General features: G+C 33.9%; 1 protein-coding gene across 4 annotated transcripts in view; it reads left to right on the top strand.

The window, feature by feature from the left end:
- The window catches only part of MACROD2 (mono-ADP ribosylhydrolase 2), a 2,172,380-nt gene that overhangs the window by 1,440,199 nt on the left and 710,199 nt on the right, over positions 1–21,982 (top strand). For all 4 annotated transcript variants that reach the window (XM_074287830.1, XM_074287831.1, XM_074287829.1 and 1 more), the window contains exon 7: positions 4,781–4,811. In XM_074287830.1, coding sequence (XP_074143931.1) covers positions 4,781–4,811 — 31 coding nt within the window. The remainder of the gene's footprint in view (positions 1–4,780; positions 4,812–21,982) is intronic.

The following is a 21,982-nucleotide window of genomic DNA, read 5'->3' as shown; positions in this document are numbered from 1 at the left end:
TAGGGTGAGAGAGATACCAGACATTTCTTTCAATTATATTAGCTATGTTGCTTGTTTTACATGTTTCAAATAGTTTAATGAATAATTTAATATCTATTTCAAGTTTTCATTGAATTTATTTTTTTCTAGAGCATTTTTTGGACTTGGGATTTGTAGATTTGTTCTAATATGACAGAAAAATATGCCCTAGAATTGCCCTCCCCTCCCCTCCCTTTTCATCCCCTCCTCTTTCCTCTCTCTTTCTTCTCCTCTTGCTCTCCTAGTTTCCCTCCTATTTATATGACCACTCCTTCTGTCTCCTTTATTGATTGCTTAATTACTTGTGTACTTGTGTACCTATAAAGTAGGATTCAACTCTATCCCAAATGTTGGGCAGCACCAAGGATCTAATCAGAAAAATTTACTATAACAACAACAAAAAAGATGAGTCGTACATGAGGTGGTGTTGATTAACAACTAGAAATCCACACAATTTGCAGAGTTAAAGGAATTTTCCCAGCATGTTGTGGGAACCTCTGTGGTTGCTTTATGGTAAAATCTAGACAGGAATTGAACAAGATGATTAGGCAGAGTTGGATTGTAGTCTGGAATTAGATTGATGAGACCATAGGTCAATGAACTCTCAAATTATTATAAATTATTTTATGTCCTCTCAAAGTATTTTCATATATTATATTTTCATAAGAGAAGCAACAAAACTACTAATTATGGGCTTGTTACAATATCTATCAAATAAAAGTATTCGAAATATCCTAATTAGTTTTCTCTCCTTTGGAGAAAACTGGATGGTGATTTGGACTCAATTGGTGATATATTCTGTGAGTTACAATTTGAAAATCACTCATTTTATTGTCTTCTGTTAACCTGAGGTCTAATCTACACTTACTAGCTATGTCATTCAGGGCAGGTCACTTAATCTTTGGCTGCTTCCTTTTTTCTCAACTATAAAATGGGGAAAATAACAGCATTTGCCTTATAGGATTGGAGGATCAAAGGAGATAATATTTCTAAATTGTTTAGCAGAGTGCCTAGAACATAGTAGATGCTTAAAACTTTTTCCTTCATCCTCCCTTCCTCACTTTTCTCCTTCTGTCCCTCACTTCTTCCCTCCCTCCTGCCTCACTTTCCTTCCCTCCTCCTTCATCTTCCTTCTCCTCCTTTTCCTTCCTTCCTTCCTTCCTTCCTTCCTTCCTTCCTTCCTTCCTTCCTTCCTTCCTTCCTTCCTTCCTTCCTTCCTTCCTTCCTTCCTTCCTTCCTTCCTTCCTTCCTTCCTTCCTTCCTTCCTTCCTCCATTTCTCTCTTCCTCCCTCTGTTTCTCTCTCCCTCCAATTTCCCTCCCCTTCCTTCCTCCTTTCCTTCCTTTCTTCCTCCCTTCTTTTCTTCTTTTCCTCCTTCCTTCCATCATTTCCCTTTCATATCTTTGATATTGAGACCTACAGAATGACAAATCCTGGTTTCCTAAGCCATACTAATTAGTGATAATTTTATTTAGAGGATAAAATATTTAGTTTAATTCTCCATGGGCTGTCTTGTTATGTTTATTGATTGTTTCATGTACCTTAGTCTTGTCTCTCTAATAAGATTTGAAATACTTTAAGGGTAGAAATATTGTCATTTTATTTTCTGTGTACTCCAAGATAATTGTCATGAGTTGTATTGAATCTGCCAAGATTGTTTCTCATATCTTTAGATCCTTCTTAGAATCTATGAATCTTATGTCTGAAGTTCTAAATAAGTGCCACTAGATGTTGACACTTATTACTTAGATATTTAGATAGCAAAGACCTTTACAAAGGTCTCTTTGGGAACAAATGTTTGAAATCCCATTCAATGGAGTAACCTTTACCTCCTTTTTTAAATGAAATAAATATACTCCTAAGTCATTATTATGAATATTAAAAGATTTGGAGTCATAGGACCAGATTTAAAAATGAAAAAGATTTAGAAATCATTTAGTCCATCATTCTCATTGCACAGGAGAAGAAATAGAGGCTCAGAAAATTAAATGATTTGCTCAAAATAATGCAGGTATATTAAGTAACAGAGCTAAGACATAAATCCAACTTCTCTTACTCCCAAAGTAGCACTTTTTCTTTGACTCTGTCTTCTCAGAAAAAAAGGAAAAAAAAAAAATATATATATATATATATATATATAGTCTCAATTCAAAGCAAAGCTAGAAAGAAAAAAAATTACTTTTCCAGCATTTTAATGTGCTCCTTCAACCTTTTCATAATAATATTAGACTATTGCTAGTTCGTTTTAGTTTATGCATGCACTAGAACTGATAGTATTCTGTTTTGTAAAAACTCTGAAGGGAAGAAAGTAAGGAGAAGGGATAACCACATAAATAGGATCCCTACTATGTGCCAGACACTGTGCTAAGTACATTTTACAAATATTATCTGATTTGATCTTCAGATCAACTCAGAAAAGTCAAGAACTAGTTCCATTTTACAGTCAAGGAAACTGAGGCAAAGAGAGGTCAAATGACTTGCTAGGTTCATACAACTCTTAACTTCTATCACTCACAGGAAAGTGAGTGATATATATATATATATATATATATATATATATATATATATATATATATATATATATATATATTTCATTTAACAAACATTTTTTTTCTTTCCCTCACACTTCCACTTCAAAACACTTCTTTCTCCATCCTCATATTACCAATTTGCTATTTGTCTTAATTCAGAGTCCCTAGCTTCCATTTATTCTTTCCTTAATCCTGGAAGGTTCTTGTAGCTGTTAACAACTCACTCCAAACTTTAAGCTGTTTCTCCAAGGACCTTTCTCATTGCTTCAGACTTCCTTCTGTGCTATAGGGATTAGCTTGTCTAATCAATTTACTTAACTGTTTTTCTTAGTTTTATCTCTCTAACAGCTGTTCTTGTCAAGGTAGGAATCAGACCTTCTCTCTGTGTCTATCTTTTATCTGATTAGAAAGGCTTCTAACTTCAAGACATATTTCCTGTGATGATCTAGCCACCATTCCCATGTTTTGCCCAGTTGGGAACATGATGATCTAATAATGATAATAATTAATTCTTAATTTTAAAGATTGTGAAATACACCTTTGAAACTCAAAACAATGACCCTATAAGACAGTTAGATACTAGAAATATTATTATCCTGTATTCATTGAGTCTCATAGAAATTAAATGATTTGCTTGTCCATGGTCAAAATGCTATTATTAATTCCATCATGAGCTTTTTCCCTTCCTTCCTTCCTTCCTTCCTTCCTTCCTTCCTTCCTTCCTTCCTTCCTTCCTTCCTTCCTTCCTTCCTTCCTTCCTTCCTTCCTTCCTTCCTTCCTTCCTTCTTTCCTTCCTTCCTTCCTTCCTTCCTTCCCATTTAAAACAAAGCATTTATAGTTTATTTTATTTTTAATAACTTTTCATTTTTTCAAATAGATGAAAAAATAGTTTTCAATATCTATCTTTGCTAAACCTTGTGTTCCAAATTTATCTCCCTTTGTCCTCTCCCCTCCCCTAGATAACAAGTAATCCAATATAGATTAAACATGTGCAATTCTTCTAAACATATTTCTATATTCATTATGCTGCTCAAGAAAAATCAGACCAAAATGGGGGGGGAAGGGTGAAACTTCTATGCTTTGATCTACATTCAGTCTGCATAGTTCTTTCTCTGAATGCAGATGGCTTTTACTTTTTTTTTTTTCAGTTGAAATTACTAGTTTTTATTAGCTAGAACTAACCCTAAACAAAATCTTAAGTTATAAAGTAAACAGTTTGTCTTTGATGCTCTTTTTGTTCCTAGTAAATTTATTTATTTTTAATGCATATTACTTTATGAATCATGTTGGAAGAGAAAAATCAGAGCAAAAGGGAAAAATCATGGGAGAGATTAAAAAAAAAACAACAACAGAAAAAAGGAAGTGAACATAGTATTTGTTGATTTACATTCAGTCTCTTTAGTTCTTTCTCTAGAAAGAAATGCAAATGGCATTTTGTGCCCAAAATTGGGATTGATTTAGAGTGGATGGCTCTTTCTATCATAAGTCTATTGGAGTTGCCTTGAATCACCTCTTTGTTGAAAAGAGTCAACTCCATCACAGTTGATCATCCCATTTTGAGCTTTCTCACTGCTACACTACACTTATCAAAGATAGGAGTGAGAATCTGACTCCCAAATCTAATGTCTAAATTTTCCTCACGTCTACTGCTCTTTTTCCTCCTCCTTCCCCTTTGGAGATATCATAAAAGGAGCAGGACAACTCTGCTCTCACTGTTTTGCCATGATAATTATAATTTCTCTCTTAGGGGAGTCTTAATTATAGGGGTTGTTTTTTTAGTTTCATAACATTGGAAGGGGAATATATTGCTTTTATTTCTGTGAACTCATTAAGTAGTGAAAGTATCTCATGATCAGAATTCTGCCTTGGTGTGTTATTCATATTTCACATTAAGATTATAGTAACAAATTCTTAATTATATACCATTGATTAACTGCTGTAAAATTTTTCTTATGTATAGTTTAGGCTTATTCTTAGTGACTTCCAAACTTCTTTTCTGATTAGAGTGGATCAATGTTAATTAAAATGTTTAGTTTATAATCACCTCAAATCTAGTCTATTTGAATACATTATCTCCTGTTAACAAGTAGTAGTAATAGTAATAATAATAATAATAACAAGCTTTCCTAATTTGCCTCTACATTTCAGGTACTGTGTTAAGATTTCTTAAATATATGACTTTGTACAAATTTGTATTCTTTTGACATTCACTTTTTTCCCTTTTCTCCACAGGCATTCCCCTGCATCTCCACAGGAATCTATGGTAAGTGCAACTTGTCTAAATAATACTCTCTGTCCTTTATAACTAAAGGTAAAGGTTATCTTTAATAAAAAATGGTATTTTACTGGTGTACTTAAGAAATCTTTTAAATTCTGCTCAGGTCTCATTCTAAAAACCCTAGAGAATATATGCATTATTGCATGTCTTTAGGAATTGGGCCATATTGATTATTACTTAAAATGATTAGATCATTAACTTGGACTTTTTTTTGTAATACCAAGCTTTTTGTTGTAATAGGACTGCATCATGCTGTTTCCCCCTCAAAAAAAAAAATAACCAAAAAACAAAAACAACCAAATCAGTTTATAGATGCTATAAATTTAAAATGTTTTTGCTATATATTTTTGTTATGAGAATAAAAAAAAAGAATTAAACTACACATATAAATTATTATTTCTTCTTCACTCCCACTCCCAGCCCTTTCTCGTTTCTACTAAGTAACATAAATTCCTTAAGGACGAGGACTATTTCTTTTTCTTTTTTTTTTTTTTTTTAGTATTGCAATCAAAATAAATTCTTATTGATCAATTGATTCTAGGACACTGGATCTCCTTTAACCTTAACTTAGTGGATAAGTTTTAGAGTTGATCAAAGTTCAGAAAGCTTATATTTTATATGATAAATGTCAGAAGCAAGATTTAAATCTAGACTTTTCCAACTCCAATTTTAGCATTCTATCCATCACCACATACTGCTGTATGTAGGCAGACTTGTACCATATTTTTGGGAGCATATATCTATATGTGTTTATATATTTACATACATATACATATGTGTATGAATATATACATAAATACCCATATGCAAAAGGAGCACATACATATATCTAAGCTGCAGTTTATAAAAGAAACTTGCACAGAATTGTTAATGACTCCATAAGATTTTAATAAACAAAGCATATTTTTTATCTTGCAGCTGATGGATTGTTTTGAATAGCAAGTACTTCATTTACTGTTGGAAGAAAAATGTTGCTACAATCCCTTGTTTTCACTCACTTAAAATTCTCTAAAATTCATCTACCTACATTGTATATTTCTCGACTTTCTCTCAGACCATTAATAATAATTTTTGGTGATTTTTAAGGTAAATTCTGATGTTTTCAGTTCTATGAAGGGGATTTTTTTGTTTTAATGGATTTTTGGTTTTAAAAGAAGTGGTTCATGACCCCTTTGACTTTACACATGGAGAATCTTGAGGGAAGAATAAAATATGTATGATCTAGAAAAAAATACTTTGAGTTTATTAGAAGTCAAAGTTGAAATCAGCCCATCCATATCTTACTGGCTGTCCAATTTAATAGATTTTTTTTTATTTGATCTGGTACCTTGTTTTTGATAGTTCCAGAGAGAAATGAATTGAAAATGTAGACTTGAATGGAACTGAGAGAAAACTCTCTATAACTGAAAAAAAACTTTTTTTCCAGTGTAAGGTGTTAGTACTTTTCTCTTTTACCTTTTGCTCGCTCTCTTTACCTTCTGCCCTGAAAGTCAGAATCTATTGCAAGGGAGGCCAAAATTTACGTTTTATACAGTTGTGGCTAAAATTTCCATCCTAAATGTATTACTATTGTCATATGCTGAATGACATTATTGCTTATATAAAACAAAATTCATCATGATTCTGTAATTATATTTCTATGATAGAAAAGCTAAATTTAGGCAATTAAACTGGATATGAATTCAGCTTTATCTTCTCTAGAAAAGTATGCTAAGGTAATGGGGACAGAAGAACAGAAACTTTGTCCTTTTTTTCAATTTTTTTGAAACAGATTTGTCAATGGAAAATATTATGTCAATATAAAGATCATAACAAAATTAAGAACATTAATAGCTTAATAGCTCCTGATTTCCTGGTATTATGCTAGATACTAGGGATCTCTATCCTAAAAGCACTTTTTATCAGGGAAGATAGCATGTGTACATAAAAATATATGCAGCCTATAGACAAAATGTGAAAGGTAGGCCTGACTCAGACTCATCCCTTTTTAGTTAAGATTTGATATTATAGCAGAATCAGGCACTTGTAAATCACTAATCAGTTAACAAAAGGAGCTTTGCTTAGACAGAGACTAGGCTACCTGACTACATGTTAACTGTTTTTTTTTTCTTCTACCCTGAGGTGACCAGGAAATCAAATTAATATAGCTGGAGGCTATAGTAAGGAAGTTGCTTCAAGAAATGGGCAATTTGAGTCTTAATAGACAGGGTCAATAAAATTCCATGAAAAGATTTATTGATTTTCAGGGGAAAACTAGCCCAACTCAGGGTAAAGGTAAACCCTGATATAGAATAGTCTTATCATGCTATGTAAATATAAAGAAATTTCACTGGAACAAGAGGCAATAGTGATTTAGGAATCTGTACTTGAGTTGATGAGGCAACTAAATAGATGGCCCAGTGGATGCCCAGGGCCTGGAGTCATTAAGATCAGAATTTAAATCCAGTATCAGACCTTTACTAACTATATGATTTTAAACAAGACATGTAATCTCTGTTTTCCTTAATCCACTGAAGAAAAAAACAGCCAACTACTTCAATATCTTTGTCAAGAAAACTCCATGTTCTATCCTGGGTATGGGATCATGAAGAGTCAAACATTACTGAACAACAAACAGCAATACTTGAGCTGAGCTCTGAAGAAAGCTGGAGAGTCCACGAGGTGAAGAGTAAGGAGTTCTTTTTTAGACATGAGGGTCAGTTGGTATAAGAAGAGCACAGTCAGAGGAGATGGAGAACCTCTGTGAGGAATAATGAGTGAGGGGGCCAATTCAAGTGCAATGAAAAATACATAAAAGAGAATGATGCATAATGAATTTAGAAAGTTAAACTGTAGCTAAGTTGTAAAAAGCTATAAATGTCAAGCAAAGGACTGTTTATATGCTTCTGAAAACAAAACAGATCCATTCCCCTTGAGCAGGGAAATGACCTGGTTATATCTCTGCTTTAAGGATAGTAATTTGGCAATTTTGTTTAATACAGCTTGTTCAGAAGAAGGACTAGAGATAAGAATATCAATTATGGGAAGACTTTAGTGGTCCAGAAGAAAATTGATGAGAGGCTGAATTATGATGTTGATCATATAGGGAAGAAAAGATGTTTATAAGAGATGTTCATGTAGAACTGATGAGACTTCAACTGATTGGCTCTATAGGGTGAAGGAGAATGAAAATTCAAGAATGCATCTTACATTGAAAATTTGGGAGTCTGTTTAAATAGGGAAGTTTGTGCATGCGAATTTTGTCAAATTTCTATCTCATTAGCCCTGAAAAACAAAATATGATGTTTTAAAAATTTGACATCGAATATTTCTAAAATAATAAAATAGAAAACCAGGGGAACAAGTTGCAGAACAAGAGAAAGAAAAAGAAGATAATTAATTGAGGTTAATAGAGAATCAGAAAAAGATAATGTCTAGGATTTATACTGTGTTTTAAATTTTGAAAAATATTGTAAAAATATTATCTCATTTGATCCTCAAAGCCACTATACGTGAGATAGATACTAATATTATCTCTATTATTCTACAGATAAGCAAGACAAGATATGCAGGGGTTAAATGACTTGCCCAGAGTCACACCCCAAGTAAATTTTCCAGATTAAATTTGAATTCAGGTCTTCCTGATCCTAAATCCAATGCTTTTTGGAGAAAAAAAAAAACAACAACTATATGATCATTGGGAAATCAAAATTCCTAAAAAAACAAACCAAACCATTTTCTTATCAATGTAACATATATTTTCAGGTTTCCAGTTTAGGAATATAATGATCTCAGGAAAATTTGACTTTGTAAGTCTGATGACAACTATTAAAAGGGATGTAAAGTATTAAATGGATAGGGCAGTGGAGCAGTGAATCAGAATTAGATGACATTTAGTAAGACAAAGAAGTGATCATAATGCCAAGCCTTCTACAATTTCCAGTATTGTTAAGCTATCCAGTATTGTCCACTAGTTCTGCTGAAACTCAAAAAGCCTAGTCTGCTGTGAAGACTGCTGAGGATAGGAAAGGATTTAGGATGTATTGTCCAAACCCTATCTGGAAAAGAATTCTCTCAAATAAGGAACATTTAAAGCTTTTAAAGTTCTCAAAATGCTTTGCACATTTTTCTCATTTGTGCCTTATAAAAAAATTTGTGAAATGAGTCCTGCAAGTTTTATTTTGCTAATTTAGGGTCGAGTGACTTGCCCATGGTCAGTCATATAGCTTGTTATTTAGTAGTGGTGAGATTTGAACCCAGGGTTTCCTGCCTCTGAGTCTAGCACCTTTCTCCACTATGTCAAATTACCTTCTTGACAAGTACTCATCTAGAGTTTTGCTGAAGACCTCTAGTGAGGAAGGATCAGGATGTGCTAGAGCCAACTCTCCACTGATCACAGAGAACCAATTGATCCACATTCAGTGTGAGCATTTAAACCTTGAAAAGCACCAGGTGCTGGAGATCAAAACTTTATCATTTTGTTGATTGTCCAAAGTTTAAAAAGTGATGGAGAAAATGTTAATAATGTAAATTAATCACAAACATCCTCTGTCTTAGGTACAGTTTTTTTTTTTTCCCTCCAGAAAGTGAGGAACACTTTTACCAGTAAACATTTACCAGAAGACCATACATAGAGATATAGAGATGAACATACACATATATGCATGTGTGTGTGTGTGTGTGTGTGTGTGTGTGTGTGTGTATATATATATATATATACACACATGCAGGTACATGTGTTTATAAATGTGTGTGTTTATGTATATATGTACTACTGTTAAGGTTGGGAAGGGACTCCTAAAAGTTGGGGGTCACCGACTGGTGGTGTGAGGTTTCTCAAAAGAATTTGTAGGTTTGAGTCCATTTCCAAGTCAAGGGGGAAAAGTTTATTGTAATTGTAACGCCAATTGAAGCACTCTAACTTCCAAGAGAATTTAGCAAAGGAACAGAAGCAAGGAGACACATTTATCTAGTTCTTCATGTTATAGATGTGCTAATTTTACAGTCCAAAGGAATTGGACTGGTCTCTGGAATATGGTTATCACTGACCAACAGACAGTAATGTTTGTTGACAAATTGTTAGAACAATGGTATCCCCCCCCAATGAGGGGGGGACCTCAGGGTCAGAGATTCCATAGCTAGAAGATTTTAGAATCACTGACAGATTCTTAGAAGATCAGGGGACCTTAAAATTATTGCTATCTCCCCTGAAGGCTATATTACATCACTGCTACTTCATGAGATACCACATTGCATCTTGATATGAATCATGTTAGGAAGTTTTCCTTCAGACGAACCTATATTTGCCTCTGAAACTTCTGCCTTTTGTTCCTTGTTTTGTCCTCTAAGACTAAGCAGAACAAATCAGTTTTCTCTTTCATAAGGCAGTCCTTCAAATATGTCCTTGAAATGTTTCTCCTTAAAAAATCTTTGATTGATTCTGTAGGCTAATATTTCTAGGTCCTTCAATTGATGCTCAGGTCCTTCACCAGCCTTTGATTGGAGGACCTAAGGATGGAACATTGAACTCCCTCCAAAACTTTCCTTTCTAGAAAGCAGAATCTAAATTTTTCCAATTATTCCACTTCCCCTCTGTGCCACTACTAGGTCTCACTTCCACAGAACAAATAGTATCTCCAAGTGCTTCTCATCCCAAATCTCCAACTCTTCCTATTAGCTATTAGAAATTAGCTTAGAAGCTACTTGATAGCAGGGACTGTCTCTTTCTTATTTCTACCCCTAGCATTTAGCACAGATCCTTCTACATTAAGTAGGCACTTAATAAATGTTTATTGAATTGAATTGAATATTGGTTGTCACCTCTGAATGCTTTCTAGTTATTATATATTTATTTCATCACATATGGAACTGAATCTGAAAACAATATTCTAGATTTGTTCTGAATAGGAAAAATATAGAGGTTTCAACTTTCCATTAGCTATATTTAAAATTACATCTTTTCAGTCCAAGGGTTATTCTTCTTGACAGAGAAAATAGAAACAAATTGGCACCAATTAGCATGATTTCACATTTCCCCACAGTAGGCTTATCTTCTCTTTGTTCCTCTTTTCCTTGATATTAATAAAAACAAAACAAAACAAAACAAAACAAAAAAACCCTGCAGTTATTTTTTATTGACAAATGCATTCAATTCTTTTCTCAACTCATTATATTGATGAGAAAGATACACCAACAAAATTAGGGTTCCCCCTGGTCGGTATTATTGATTTGGCAAAAGAATTCACACATTCGGGCTCCAAGTTAAGGAGCAAAGATTTATTACTCTGCTTGACAGCAGGCTGCAGTTCCAAAGCAGTTTAACAAAGGGGCAGAAGCCAGAAAAAACGGGCTAATTCCAAGGGAATCTAGCAGAGTCAGAATCAAGGAGATAATTTTATGGGAAAGAGAAACAAAGATTAGGTTGCTATGCTAATATTATGGTTTAGAGGTACTATTGATGAATGGTAGGGGTGGGGCAGTTCCCATCATTGAGTTCTATAGTTTACTGACCAATAGAAGCAGTATTGAATTACTGCTACTGGTCAGCATTGTTTGTGACACTCCCAAGACCTGCTGGCCTTTGGGTTTTCTCAGTTCTTCCCACTTTCTCACCCCTCATTAATTACATAGTTCTTTATAACACTATTCTTTTTTTGTAATAGCTTTTTATTTTCAAAATAATGCAAAGATAGTTTTCAGTATTCACCCTTGTAAAACCTTGTTCCAAATTTTTCTCTCTCCCCCACCCTCTCCCTGAGATAGCCAATAATCCAATATAGGTTAAACATGTGCAATTCTTCTATACACATTTCTGTATTTATCATGCTGCACAAGAAAAATTGGATCAAAAAAGATGAGAAAAAACAAAGTACAAGCAAACAACAACAACAACAAAAAGTAGAAAATACTATGTTCTGATCTACACTCAGTTCCATAGTCTTCTCTCTGCAGATGTCTCTATCACAAGTATATTGGAATTGGCCTGAATAAACTCATTGTATAATACTATTCTTACTGAATTGTTCTGTGCTTTTACATTAACAATTGATTACCTGCTCTTGTTTCATCTTATTTGTATTTTGTTTTTTATTCATATGTTGCAGTCATGTTTGACTCTTCATGATCCTATTTGAGATTTTCTTGGCAAACATATTGGAGTAGTTTTCTATTTCCTTCTCCAGCACATTCTACAGATGAGGAAACTGAGGCAGGGTTAAGTGACTTACTCAGATTCACCCTGTTAGTGTCTGAGGCTATATTTGAACTCAGGTCTTTTTGATCCTAGGCTTTGCACTCTATCCACTGTACCACTTAGCTGCCTCTTCCTTGGTTCTTTATGTGACTTTTAAAAAAATCTAATTTTGTCTGGTCCTTTTGCATCCACATCTGTCTCTTTAGCTCATTCTATCTTTTACTTTTCATTCAGTTTCTTTTGAATTATTAGAATTTCATTCTTTGGAACATCCCAGTCCTTTTGACCTATCTATCTGTCTGTCTGCCTATCTCTATATACCTATATACATACATATGTATACTCTCACTGGTTGCTAAGTTCTTGCCTATGACCACAATTTCATGGAGTACTCAGGCTATCCATACTCACTTTTCTAGCAGCCCTGATCCTAAGCTGCTAAAGATTTACATTTCTCTACGGCCATGTCATCAGCCTTCTCACCGTCAAGATGATCTTCTAATTAGTGAAGTATCTAGGTCTTCCATGGTCACTTATCTCTTGGCTTTGCAGCTGACTTTTCCACCTTGACTCCACAAAATTATGATTCTTCCCACTTTCTACCTCCCTTTTATGTATTATGTTATTCTATTAGAAGAAATCCTTGAGGATAGGGACTGAATTTATTTCTTTGGCCAATATGTATTCCTAGTCTTTAGCCCAATACCTGCCACATAATAAGTCCTATAAAATTACCTTTCTGTCTATCTGTCTACTACCTATCAAAAAGAGAATTCTCCATGCCATTTCTCTGAATCTTTTCAAATCTGCTTTCCCAATATCTAGTGTATATACTAGAGCATATATTTGACTTATAGTAGTTTTACTATGTTCAGTAGACATAATATATTGATTTAATGGTCTCAGGGAAGTCACTTTAATCCAGTAACCTGATTTTTTCTATGCAAAAAGAAAATTAATTACATTTTCTTAAAAAAGCTTCATCAGTCTATCCACTCTATAAAACTTTTCCTACCAATGCCCAGATACTTTAAATCATAACTCTAGTTTATAATTACAGCAGATCTACTAGTATACAAAAGGAGCTATTGTTTTGCTTCATTTTTGTTCCCAAATTATAATTTCTTTGGTAATTAGTCTTTTTATATTGTTCATTTCCTATACTTTGAGTTTTTCTATGCATCATTATATAGCTGAAGAATTTTGCCCTGGGGTGGCCAGTGTTTGATAAATAATACCTTTTAGTAGTCTGTAAATCTGTAAAACTTTCTGAAAACTGTGGGAATGAAATACATCAGATTTTTAAAAGAGAATTTATACCATAAGCATTTCGCTTCAAAAGAAACTTATCATTTACTTTTACTCTTCTAGGCCCTTATTATATCATGCTTAGATTATTATTGTAATCTCAATTTAATTATTTAACTTTATTTTCTCTTTCTTCCTTCATTTGAGATAGTCTCTGTGCAAGTCATCATATTCCCATACCTTTTTCATTGGTCCCCTTTTCAAAAAGTGAGGAAGCTACTGACAGGGGAACTTCATCACTTACAAATGCTTTCCTTAAAGTAACTCTGTCAGATACACAATGCAAGTATTATCTTCATTTGGCAAATAAGAAATTTTCTTAAATAAGAAAATTAGATGCTTAGGAAAATGTCTATAAGAACCAGGATTTGTACCTTGATATATCCTAATTTTAAGCCTATTTCTCTTTCCATTATTGCACATTATCCTTATACTTTAAAATACGTAGTCCTTTATTTAATATTATCTTATCTGTTCCTCACAAGTAACCTGTGAAAATAGATGTTAAATACACTCATTTTACAGCAGAAAAGAGTGAGGCTTTCAGAGGTGCCTGAGTTTGCATATGCTAATAAGTAGAAGGGAGGATCTGAAAATATATTTTATTATGAATTTAAACAGCAAAAAGAGATCATTTCCATATATACAGCAGAATACAAAAAGAGGATTGTATATGAATCCATGATTCTCTATTTCATGCTGTTTGCATTTTCTATAAGCATGTTATAAAGTTCTATTACTTTCAAAATTATTGTGCTTATTTGTACTTCCTCCAGTATTTCCACCTTTTTTCATGTTAAAAAAATTGTGTACATGGCCCTTCTTTTTGCTATCTCTATTGCTACCCAGCCCTATCAAAAACAAAGAAAATGTGTATTTTTTTGGTGAAGCAATTGGGATTAAGTGACTTGCTCGGATAACAGAGTTAAGAAGAAAACTTTGTTTTAACAATTAATAATGATCGAGTCAAACAAATCTACACAGTGCCTATATCCAAAAAAAAAAAAAAAAAAAAAAAGTCCTTTTTTCTGAACTCTGAATCCTTTGCCTATCAGGAGGAGGGGAGATCATGTTTCATCCATTGTTTTCCTCTGTAGACACAACTGGTCATTGATTAGATCAGAGTTCTTAAGATTTTTAGTGCTTATTTGTGATGTGATTATCACATAGATAAGTTTTCTTGTTCAGCTCACTTCACTCTGCATCAGATCATACTTTCCAAGATTCTATGACATCATTTTCATAATTATTAAAATAAGGTAACATTCTATTATATTCATATTTCACAGTTTCTTAAATCAGTCCCTAGGTTAATGAACATTCTCTTTAAGTTGATAGAAGGCAGAATACCAACCCAGATCTCTTAGGAATTCTGAAAAACTATTGATTCTTAGAATATGACAATTTCCATAGCTGTTTTTGCATTTCCCCAGTTAGATTATAAATCTCTTGAAGACAGAGGGTCTGTATGTCCTCTGTGCTACATCAAGCTTTCTGTACCAAATAGTAAATATTTGATTTTGATGATTGTTCTTGTTGTTATAGATTGCTGCCAAATCAAAACTGCTAAAGATTTATTTGATTGATTGATTCTGAAATCTAGGCCAAAAAGCCAGACTTATTTTTCTGTTTCTGCCCCCAATATGTTCCAGATTATCTACTGTTAATTTCTCAAATAACTATTCTCTCCCTGGATTGAGCCTTTTGTGTAATGATAAGAGAGGGCATATTGGAATAGATCCTGATTTTGGGAAAGATTAAAGTTAAAAGGAAAAGTTATAGCAGAAGACGAGATGATAGATAGCATCATGGAACCAATGAATATGAGTTTGGACAGAATTTAAGAGATGGTAGAGAATAAAATGGTCTGGCATGCTATATAATTCATGAGGTCATGAAGAGTCAGATATGACTGAGTGCCCTACTCGAATAACAGCAATGTTCTTTGCAACCTTGATTTTTCAACACCATTTCTGCTAGACCAAAATATAAAGCAAGTTATCAATCTCAGTGTTATAGCTGATGAAGAATCTCATAATAAAGATTTGTTAAAGTGCAGTGGAAAGAGCTATTTTTTTGAGTTGGATGAGTTAGGTTTGAACCCCGTATCTGACACTTCTTTCCTCTGTCTTCTTGGGCAAATTACTTTGACCATTAATTTTCTCATCTATAAAAGCAATTTTAATGTCCTTTCCAATTATGATGCTGTGATAAGGTAATTTCAACGATGAAGCAATCCCATGGAATAGAAACACATCTTTAAGGAATTTCCACTAACAACCCAACACCTTATGAACAAGACATCCAAATTGGTATAATAGATACTTGTAACAGGAGTTATTCATGACCATTTCCCCCTCCACACACACACTTTTGTCTGCTTTATTTAGGACAATTTTGTCAAAATATCCCATCACTGTATTGGTAAGCAGAATCCACTATATGCTTTTTTGAGCCTTGATGGTACAGTATCCATCTCTGACTCTTTTAGATTTAAGAGATGCTACATAGGGCTATGTCCCAGCTTCTTTGAAGTTCAACATGAACAAGAACCAGATTTCCTCTTTCCAACTGCCAGTGTTTGGATGGCTGTTCTAGCATGATGCTTCCATGATGGTTCAGTTCTTCCTGAGACCACCTGCTTATATTCAAGTTGAAAAAAGACTTTGGATAAAAGTATGAAAGTAAAGCTTATGTTACTTCAGGGAAAATAGATCCAGATGAGGTTTCTAAAGGTGCGGAAATCACCAGATACCCATTAAAATTTTGAATCAACTTCTATAGTTGTTTTAAAATGGACAGATTTGTACTTCCCTAATGGACATTTCAGATATGGTACATGCCTTCTGCCCTCGGACATATGTGTGTTAATACATTTAACCAGAAGACTAGACATGATACATGCCAATGGAATTTTTACTGAGAAGTGAAAAGCAAAATAATTGTAGTCCATTTTATGAGAGCTGATATAGTTAATAGAAACTAAGTCCAGAAGGAAACCTAGTTCCCAAGAGTAAGGGAAAGTAGGAAAAAATAACCTTGTCTGTACAAAATCTTGAATTCAACTTCCCAGATAATATGTTTTGTTTGAAGCACAGAAGGAATTTGAGACACTGATTTGTTGGCTGAAAATCTGAAGGAAAATTTAAGTGTAGCCTTGCTGTGGGAATTTATATATTTATTCATTATTTTTCTGTTATCAATGTATAAGGATCAGAACATATTTCCTTCAAATCACCCTGGCTTCCTTTTCTTTCTATCCAAAGCTGCCAGACTACAGTCTCCTAATTGAATCTCTCATTTGCATTTCAATCCCTCTCTTCAGTTCTAAGAAAAAATAGAGAGAGAGAGGGAAAGAGAGACAAAGACAGAGATAGACAGAGACGGAGAGACAGAAACACACAGGCACACACAGAGACAGAGAGTCAGCTAGAGACAGAGAGACAGACACAGAGAGACAAAGAGACATACACACAGAAAAACAAAGACAGAGAAAGACAGAGACACAGATTCAAAGACAGAGAAAGACAGAGAGAGATACAGAGACAGAGAGAGAGAAGGAGGGAAGGAGAGAGGGAAGAAGAAAAGAGGGAGAGGAAGAGGGAAAGGAGAAAGAGAGGAGATAGAGAAGGAGGGAAGGGGAAGGAGAGAGGGAAGAAGAAAAGAGAGGGAGAGGAAAAGGGAAGGGGGAGAGAGAGAGAGAAGGAGGAGAAGAGGAGAGGAGAGGAGAGGAGAGGAGAGGAGAGGAGAGGAGAGGAGAGGAGAGAGAGAGAGAGAGAGAGAGAGAGAGAGAGAGAGAGAGAGAGAGAGAGAGAGAGAGAGAGAGAGAGAGAGAGAGAGAGAGAACTAGTTCTGTTTTTATTAATCATGTACATTTTTGGCAAATTTTTTTATCACTACATCTGTCCAAATTCACAGACATGACTTAGGGGGGAAAGAGGGCATTTTCCAGTGGTGATGCCAAGAGAAATGTGACTGTCAGATTTTAAAATACTGACAAATTTTTAAAAGGTGTGACAATCATTGCTGTGCAAATCTGAACTTGCCAACATAGTTATCTTATGTAATATGTTTGGGAACCAGAGCAAAACAGAAAAAGATGTGTGCCGCTCACTTCCTTGTTTGAGGAGGTTCTGTTTCTCTTTTATTGTCTTTTCTTTCCCCCTTGATATTTCCAATTGTTTGGCAAACTTCCTTTGATATAGCCAGTCAAATTGAGATGGATATGTTTTTCCCCCCTTTGAAATTTTCTTCCTTTTCTGAGAGTGATGTTTTTCACTTGGTCACAATATTTCCACTATATTATAATTATTATTTTTCTGGCAATCTCAGCTTCAACATATTCTGTACCACAGATATAAGGAGGAACACAAAAACTAAATATGCATGAATGAAGCATAATAGCATGATTTCTTGCCCTCTTGAACCTTTTGGAATAAAAGATGAGAAAAACAACAATGGCTAATAAAAAAGAAATATGCTACCTTTTTGTAAAAACAACTAGCCTTTAAGTATGGAGGCAAAAAAAAAAAAAAGAAAAGAAAAGAAAACTCCAACTATTTTGGTTTATGAAGTAAAAGGAGAGCTAATCAGCAGGATACAAATACAGCACCAAGCCAAAAGTTAGGAAAACTCAGATTTGACTTTCTTGTAATCTTGGTGCTGAGAGTCCCAGTGTCAGTTTCCTTTCTACTCATTCCAGTGTGAACAAATTCCAGGACTTAATTATTGAAGAATTAACTATTTATAAAAGCACAGATCAAAATTTTACCACCCCTTTTGAGTCCTAAGTGGCTTCTCAAATAGTGATACTCCAGGATAATGTGACATAACTTAGATCAAAGATGCTACTATTTAGCTGTTGCTCTTACTAGATCATGATCAACAAATATAATAAAACTATTGGTATTAGAAATGGTTTGGCAATCTATTTTTTTCTAATAGTTCTACTTGTCCCTATGATAATCCTCTGCTTCTACTTAAATGTTGTTGATATTTTTTAGAGGAAATCATACAACATTAATAACAGGGTTCACTACAAATTTATCTTAACTGGACATTCAATAATGTATAGAAATATTTTGAATCTTCTTGAAATTGACTCTTCTTACTATTTCCTCTACCCAAAACATCTGTTCTAAACCTTTTCTCCTGTTCCAAACTTTGTTTCCATAGCATACTTCCTTTTCCTTTTTACCAAAGGAAAAAAAAATAAGCCCAGTGGTAGAAAATTCTCATTTTCCTATTCTATATTTCTAATTCCCTCAATCTCACCCCCACCTTGCACCAAAAACATCCTTCCTTTGCTTCATTTTCTAAGTAATAAGTGATTCTCTTTGCCAAAACCAAACTCCCTATTTGTATCTTATACTAAAGTTTCTTAAACCGTGATCATGTAACTGAATGTGGAGGTCATGAAATTATGATTTATTATTAGTAAATTTTAGATTTGTATACCCAATTTATATACCTATATACTTAGGGAAGGGAAGTGTAGAACTTTCTTGGGCAAAAAATGGGTTTCAAGAGGAAAAAGCTCAAGAAGCTCTGCCTCAAACACTATACCTCTTTGATTTCTTTCAACAGATTGAACCTACTTCTTGATGGCTGACCACCAAGATTTTGATCTTAGAAGTCAACTTAAACTGTTCCCTCCAGGATAAACAATGATCTATTAATTGATAAAACCAGGAGTTCCATATTCCAAATCTTTCTTGACCTCTCTGCAGAATTTGAAACTGCTGACATCCCCTCCTTTTGGACTCTCATTCTACCATCTTTAGTGGTCTTTAGCGCCTTTAGTGGTATTTTTGTCCCTTCACCTTTGACTGTGTACCATTAGGCTCTGTCCTCATCCTGCTCTTGTCTCCCTATCTGAACTCATCAATTTCTATGTGTAAAACTATTATTTCATTGCAGACAATTCTCAAGTTTTTATATCTAGCTCTAGTCTGTCTTGTGAACTGCTCTCCTAAAATGCCAGTTGCCTTTTGAATGTATGAACTTAAATGTCATAAAAGTGTCACAAACTCAACATGTCTAAAGCAGGAAATATCATCTTTCCCTGACAAAACCCTCCCCTTTTCTTAATTTTCTTATTTCTGTTGAAGTCTTTTGGTTTGTTTCATGCTTTTATGACTTGTCACTCTCTCTAAGTCAACAGATCCAGTGACTGAATCTTGTCAATAATGCTTTTAACCTATCTCATTTATCCATCCCCTTTTCTCCCTAGGGACCAGCACCCTAGTTCAGGCCCTTATAACATCACTGGGATTGTTGCATGTTTTATAATAGATCTCCTTCCTCCATTCTGTTCTCTCTATGGCATACTCTATATAGCTACCGAAGTTACCTCCTATACAAGAAGCACCATCTTAAAACACAGAGATTGAATACAAACCGCTTTGTTTTGCTTCTAAAGCCCTTCACAATTTGACTTGACAGAATTAATGTCATACTCTCTGATTTCTTTCAATTGATCACCTCTTCCATCATTCCCTCTTTCCTTCACCCTAATTTTCAGTTCATCCTTATCAACTATGAGATATAGTGGATAGAATGCTTGGCCTAGAGTCCAAAGGATATGAGTTCAAATCTGATCCCAGGCACTTACTAGGTGTATGACCCTGGGCAAGACAGTTAACCCAACATTTCTAGGCTTATTATATATTTGTTTCCCTTACACTATGTTCTAGTTAAAATGTCTTATTTATTGTTCTGTATACATGGTTTTTCACCTTCCCACCTCTTTGCTTTTGTACAAGCAATGAATTCCATTAATTCCTGGAATGTCCTTACTTCTGCCCAATAGAAACGCTAACTTCCTTCAAAACACAGCTCAAATGCTTTTTTTAAAATAAAGGATCCTCTAATTTATCACTTCCCTACCCTTTATGCCTAAGTTTACTTTGATCACATTTTGCTTTTTTTTTTTTTCTGGGTATGTGTTGTGTGCCTCACAAAAAAAAAAAAAAAAAAAAAAAAAAAATATATATATATATATATATATATATATATATATATATATATATAAATTCCTTAAAGGCAAGGATCATTTAGTTTCTGTATCCCCAGTGAATAGTATGGTGCCAAGTGTCATAAGTGCAATTGGAGGAAAGCAGAGATGTTCATTGAATGAATGAATAAGTGAGGAAACAGATGTGTTTACTCATAGAAGTATTTTTAAAGCTTTAAATGAAACAACAGCACTATTTCCTTAGAATTTTATGTAGACATTCCAGTTTGATTTTGGAAGTTGTAACTTTGGGAATCTTGGAGCATAACATGGAAAAGTTTTACTTCACTTTATGGAATGAGGAAAAACTTGCAGAAGCATTCTCCTAAAAGTTGTCTGTAAATACCCAGAACAATGTTGGATCCTTAGTTGCATCTCTGAAGTATGTTAACAGCTTTCCTCTGCTTTCTTATCCCCCTGATCGATTACTTAATGACTTTCCTTTTGCCCTTGTTGCATGTAAACATTAGTGTATCAAGGCCAAGATTAAATAAATATTTTCAGTTCTCATTAGAAAGTGCCAAAAATGATTTTGTTTATAGCTGCTAGAGAAGCAAAGCATTTTTTCATTCTCTCAGATAACACTCTTTCATGTTTCACTCTTCCAAGTCAATGTCCTATATTTATGCATTCATTCAACAAACATTAATTTATCAACTACTATGTGCTCTCAGACACTGTGCTAAGTATTGGGGATACAGAAACAAACCAGAGAATCTCTGTCCTAAGCAAGCTTAGTCTAATGCGGTTGGGAAGGGTACTAATATAGATAAAGAAAAAAAATTAAAAAGAGAAAATAAATCCAAAAGAATTTCTGGAAAGCACTAGCAATTGAGGAGGACACTAGCAACTGGAATTCTAGGATGAGTCTATGTAGAATCTTGGAGGAAACTTAGGAGTTCTGTGAGGCAGATTATAATAGAGAATAAATGTCCTGTGCAAAGAATGGAGGAAGGAGGTAGAGAAGACAAAACTTGAATGTCATGTGTGAAGAAGAGTGATGTATTTTATTCTTGAAAAGCTAAGCTAGAACACATTGTAAAGACTTTAAATTTAATTCTTTTTTAAATTTATTTTTTAATAGTTTTTATTTACCAGATATATGCATGGGTAATTTTACAGCATTGACAATTGCCAAACCTTTTGTTCTAATTTTTCCCCTCCATCCCCCCTCAAGATGGCAGGTTGACTAATACATGTTAAATATGTTAAAGTTAAATTAAATATAATATATGTATACATGTCCAAATTTAAATTTAATTCTTAAGAAAAAAATTTATTCTAGTTATTTGTAAAAATTCACTTGAATTAAAAGGAACAGTCATTAATCTTTATAGGTTACTCATGAGGGCTTTAATTTTGTTACAATGTCATGAGTGTTTTAATTTTATTGCAGTAAATAGAGGAGCCTGGGGGTAATCACTAAAACATTGTTGATGAACTTCAGGAAGTCCTAAGTTTAAATCTGACCTTAAACACTTACTTGCTGTGTTACTTAGTCTAGCTTAGTCTGTCTCAGTTTCTTCATCTGTAAAATGAGAGTAATAATAATACTTAACTTGTTTGCTATAAGAATCTCATGAGATATAAAATTCATAACATTATTGTTATTGGTGAGCAGTGGAAATAAGAGGGTTTAGATTCCAAAACTGGCTCTGTCAT

The sequence above is a fragment of the Sminthopsis crassicaudata genome, chromosome 2 (genome assembly GCF_048593235.1).
Source record: "Sminthopsis crassicaudata isolate SCR6 chromosome 2, ASM4859323v1, whole genome shotgun sequence".
Classification (NCBI taxonomy): Eukaryota; Metazoa; Chordata; class Mammalia; order Dasyuromorphia; family Dasyuridae; genus Sminthopsis; species Sminthopsis crassicaudata.
This window is presented reverse-complemented; position numbering and strand designations above follow the sequence as displayed.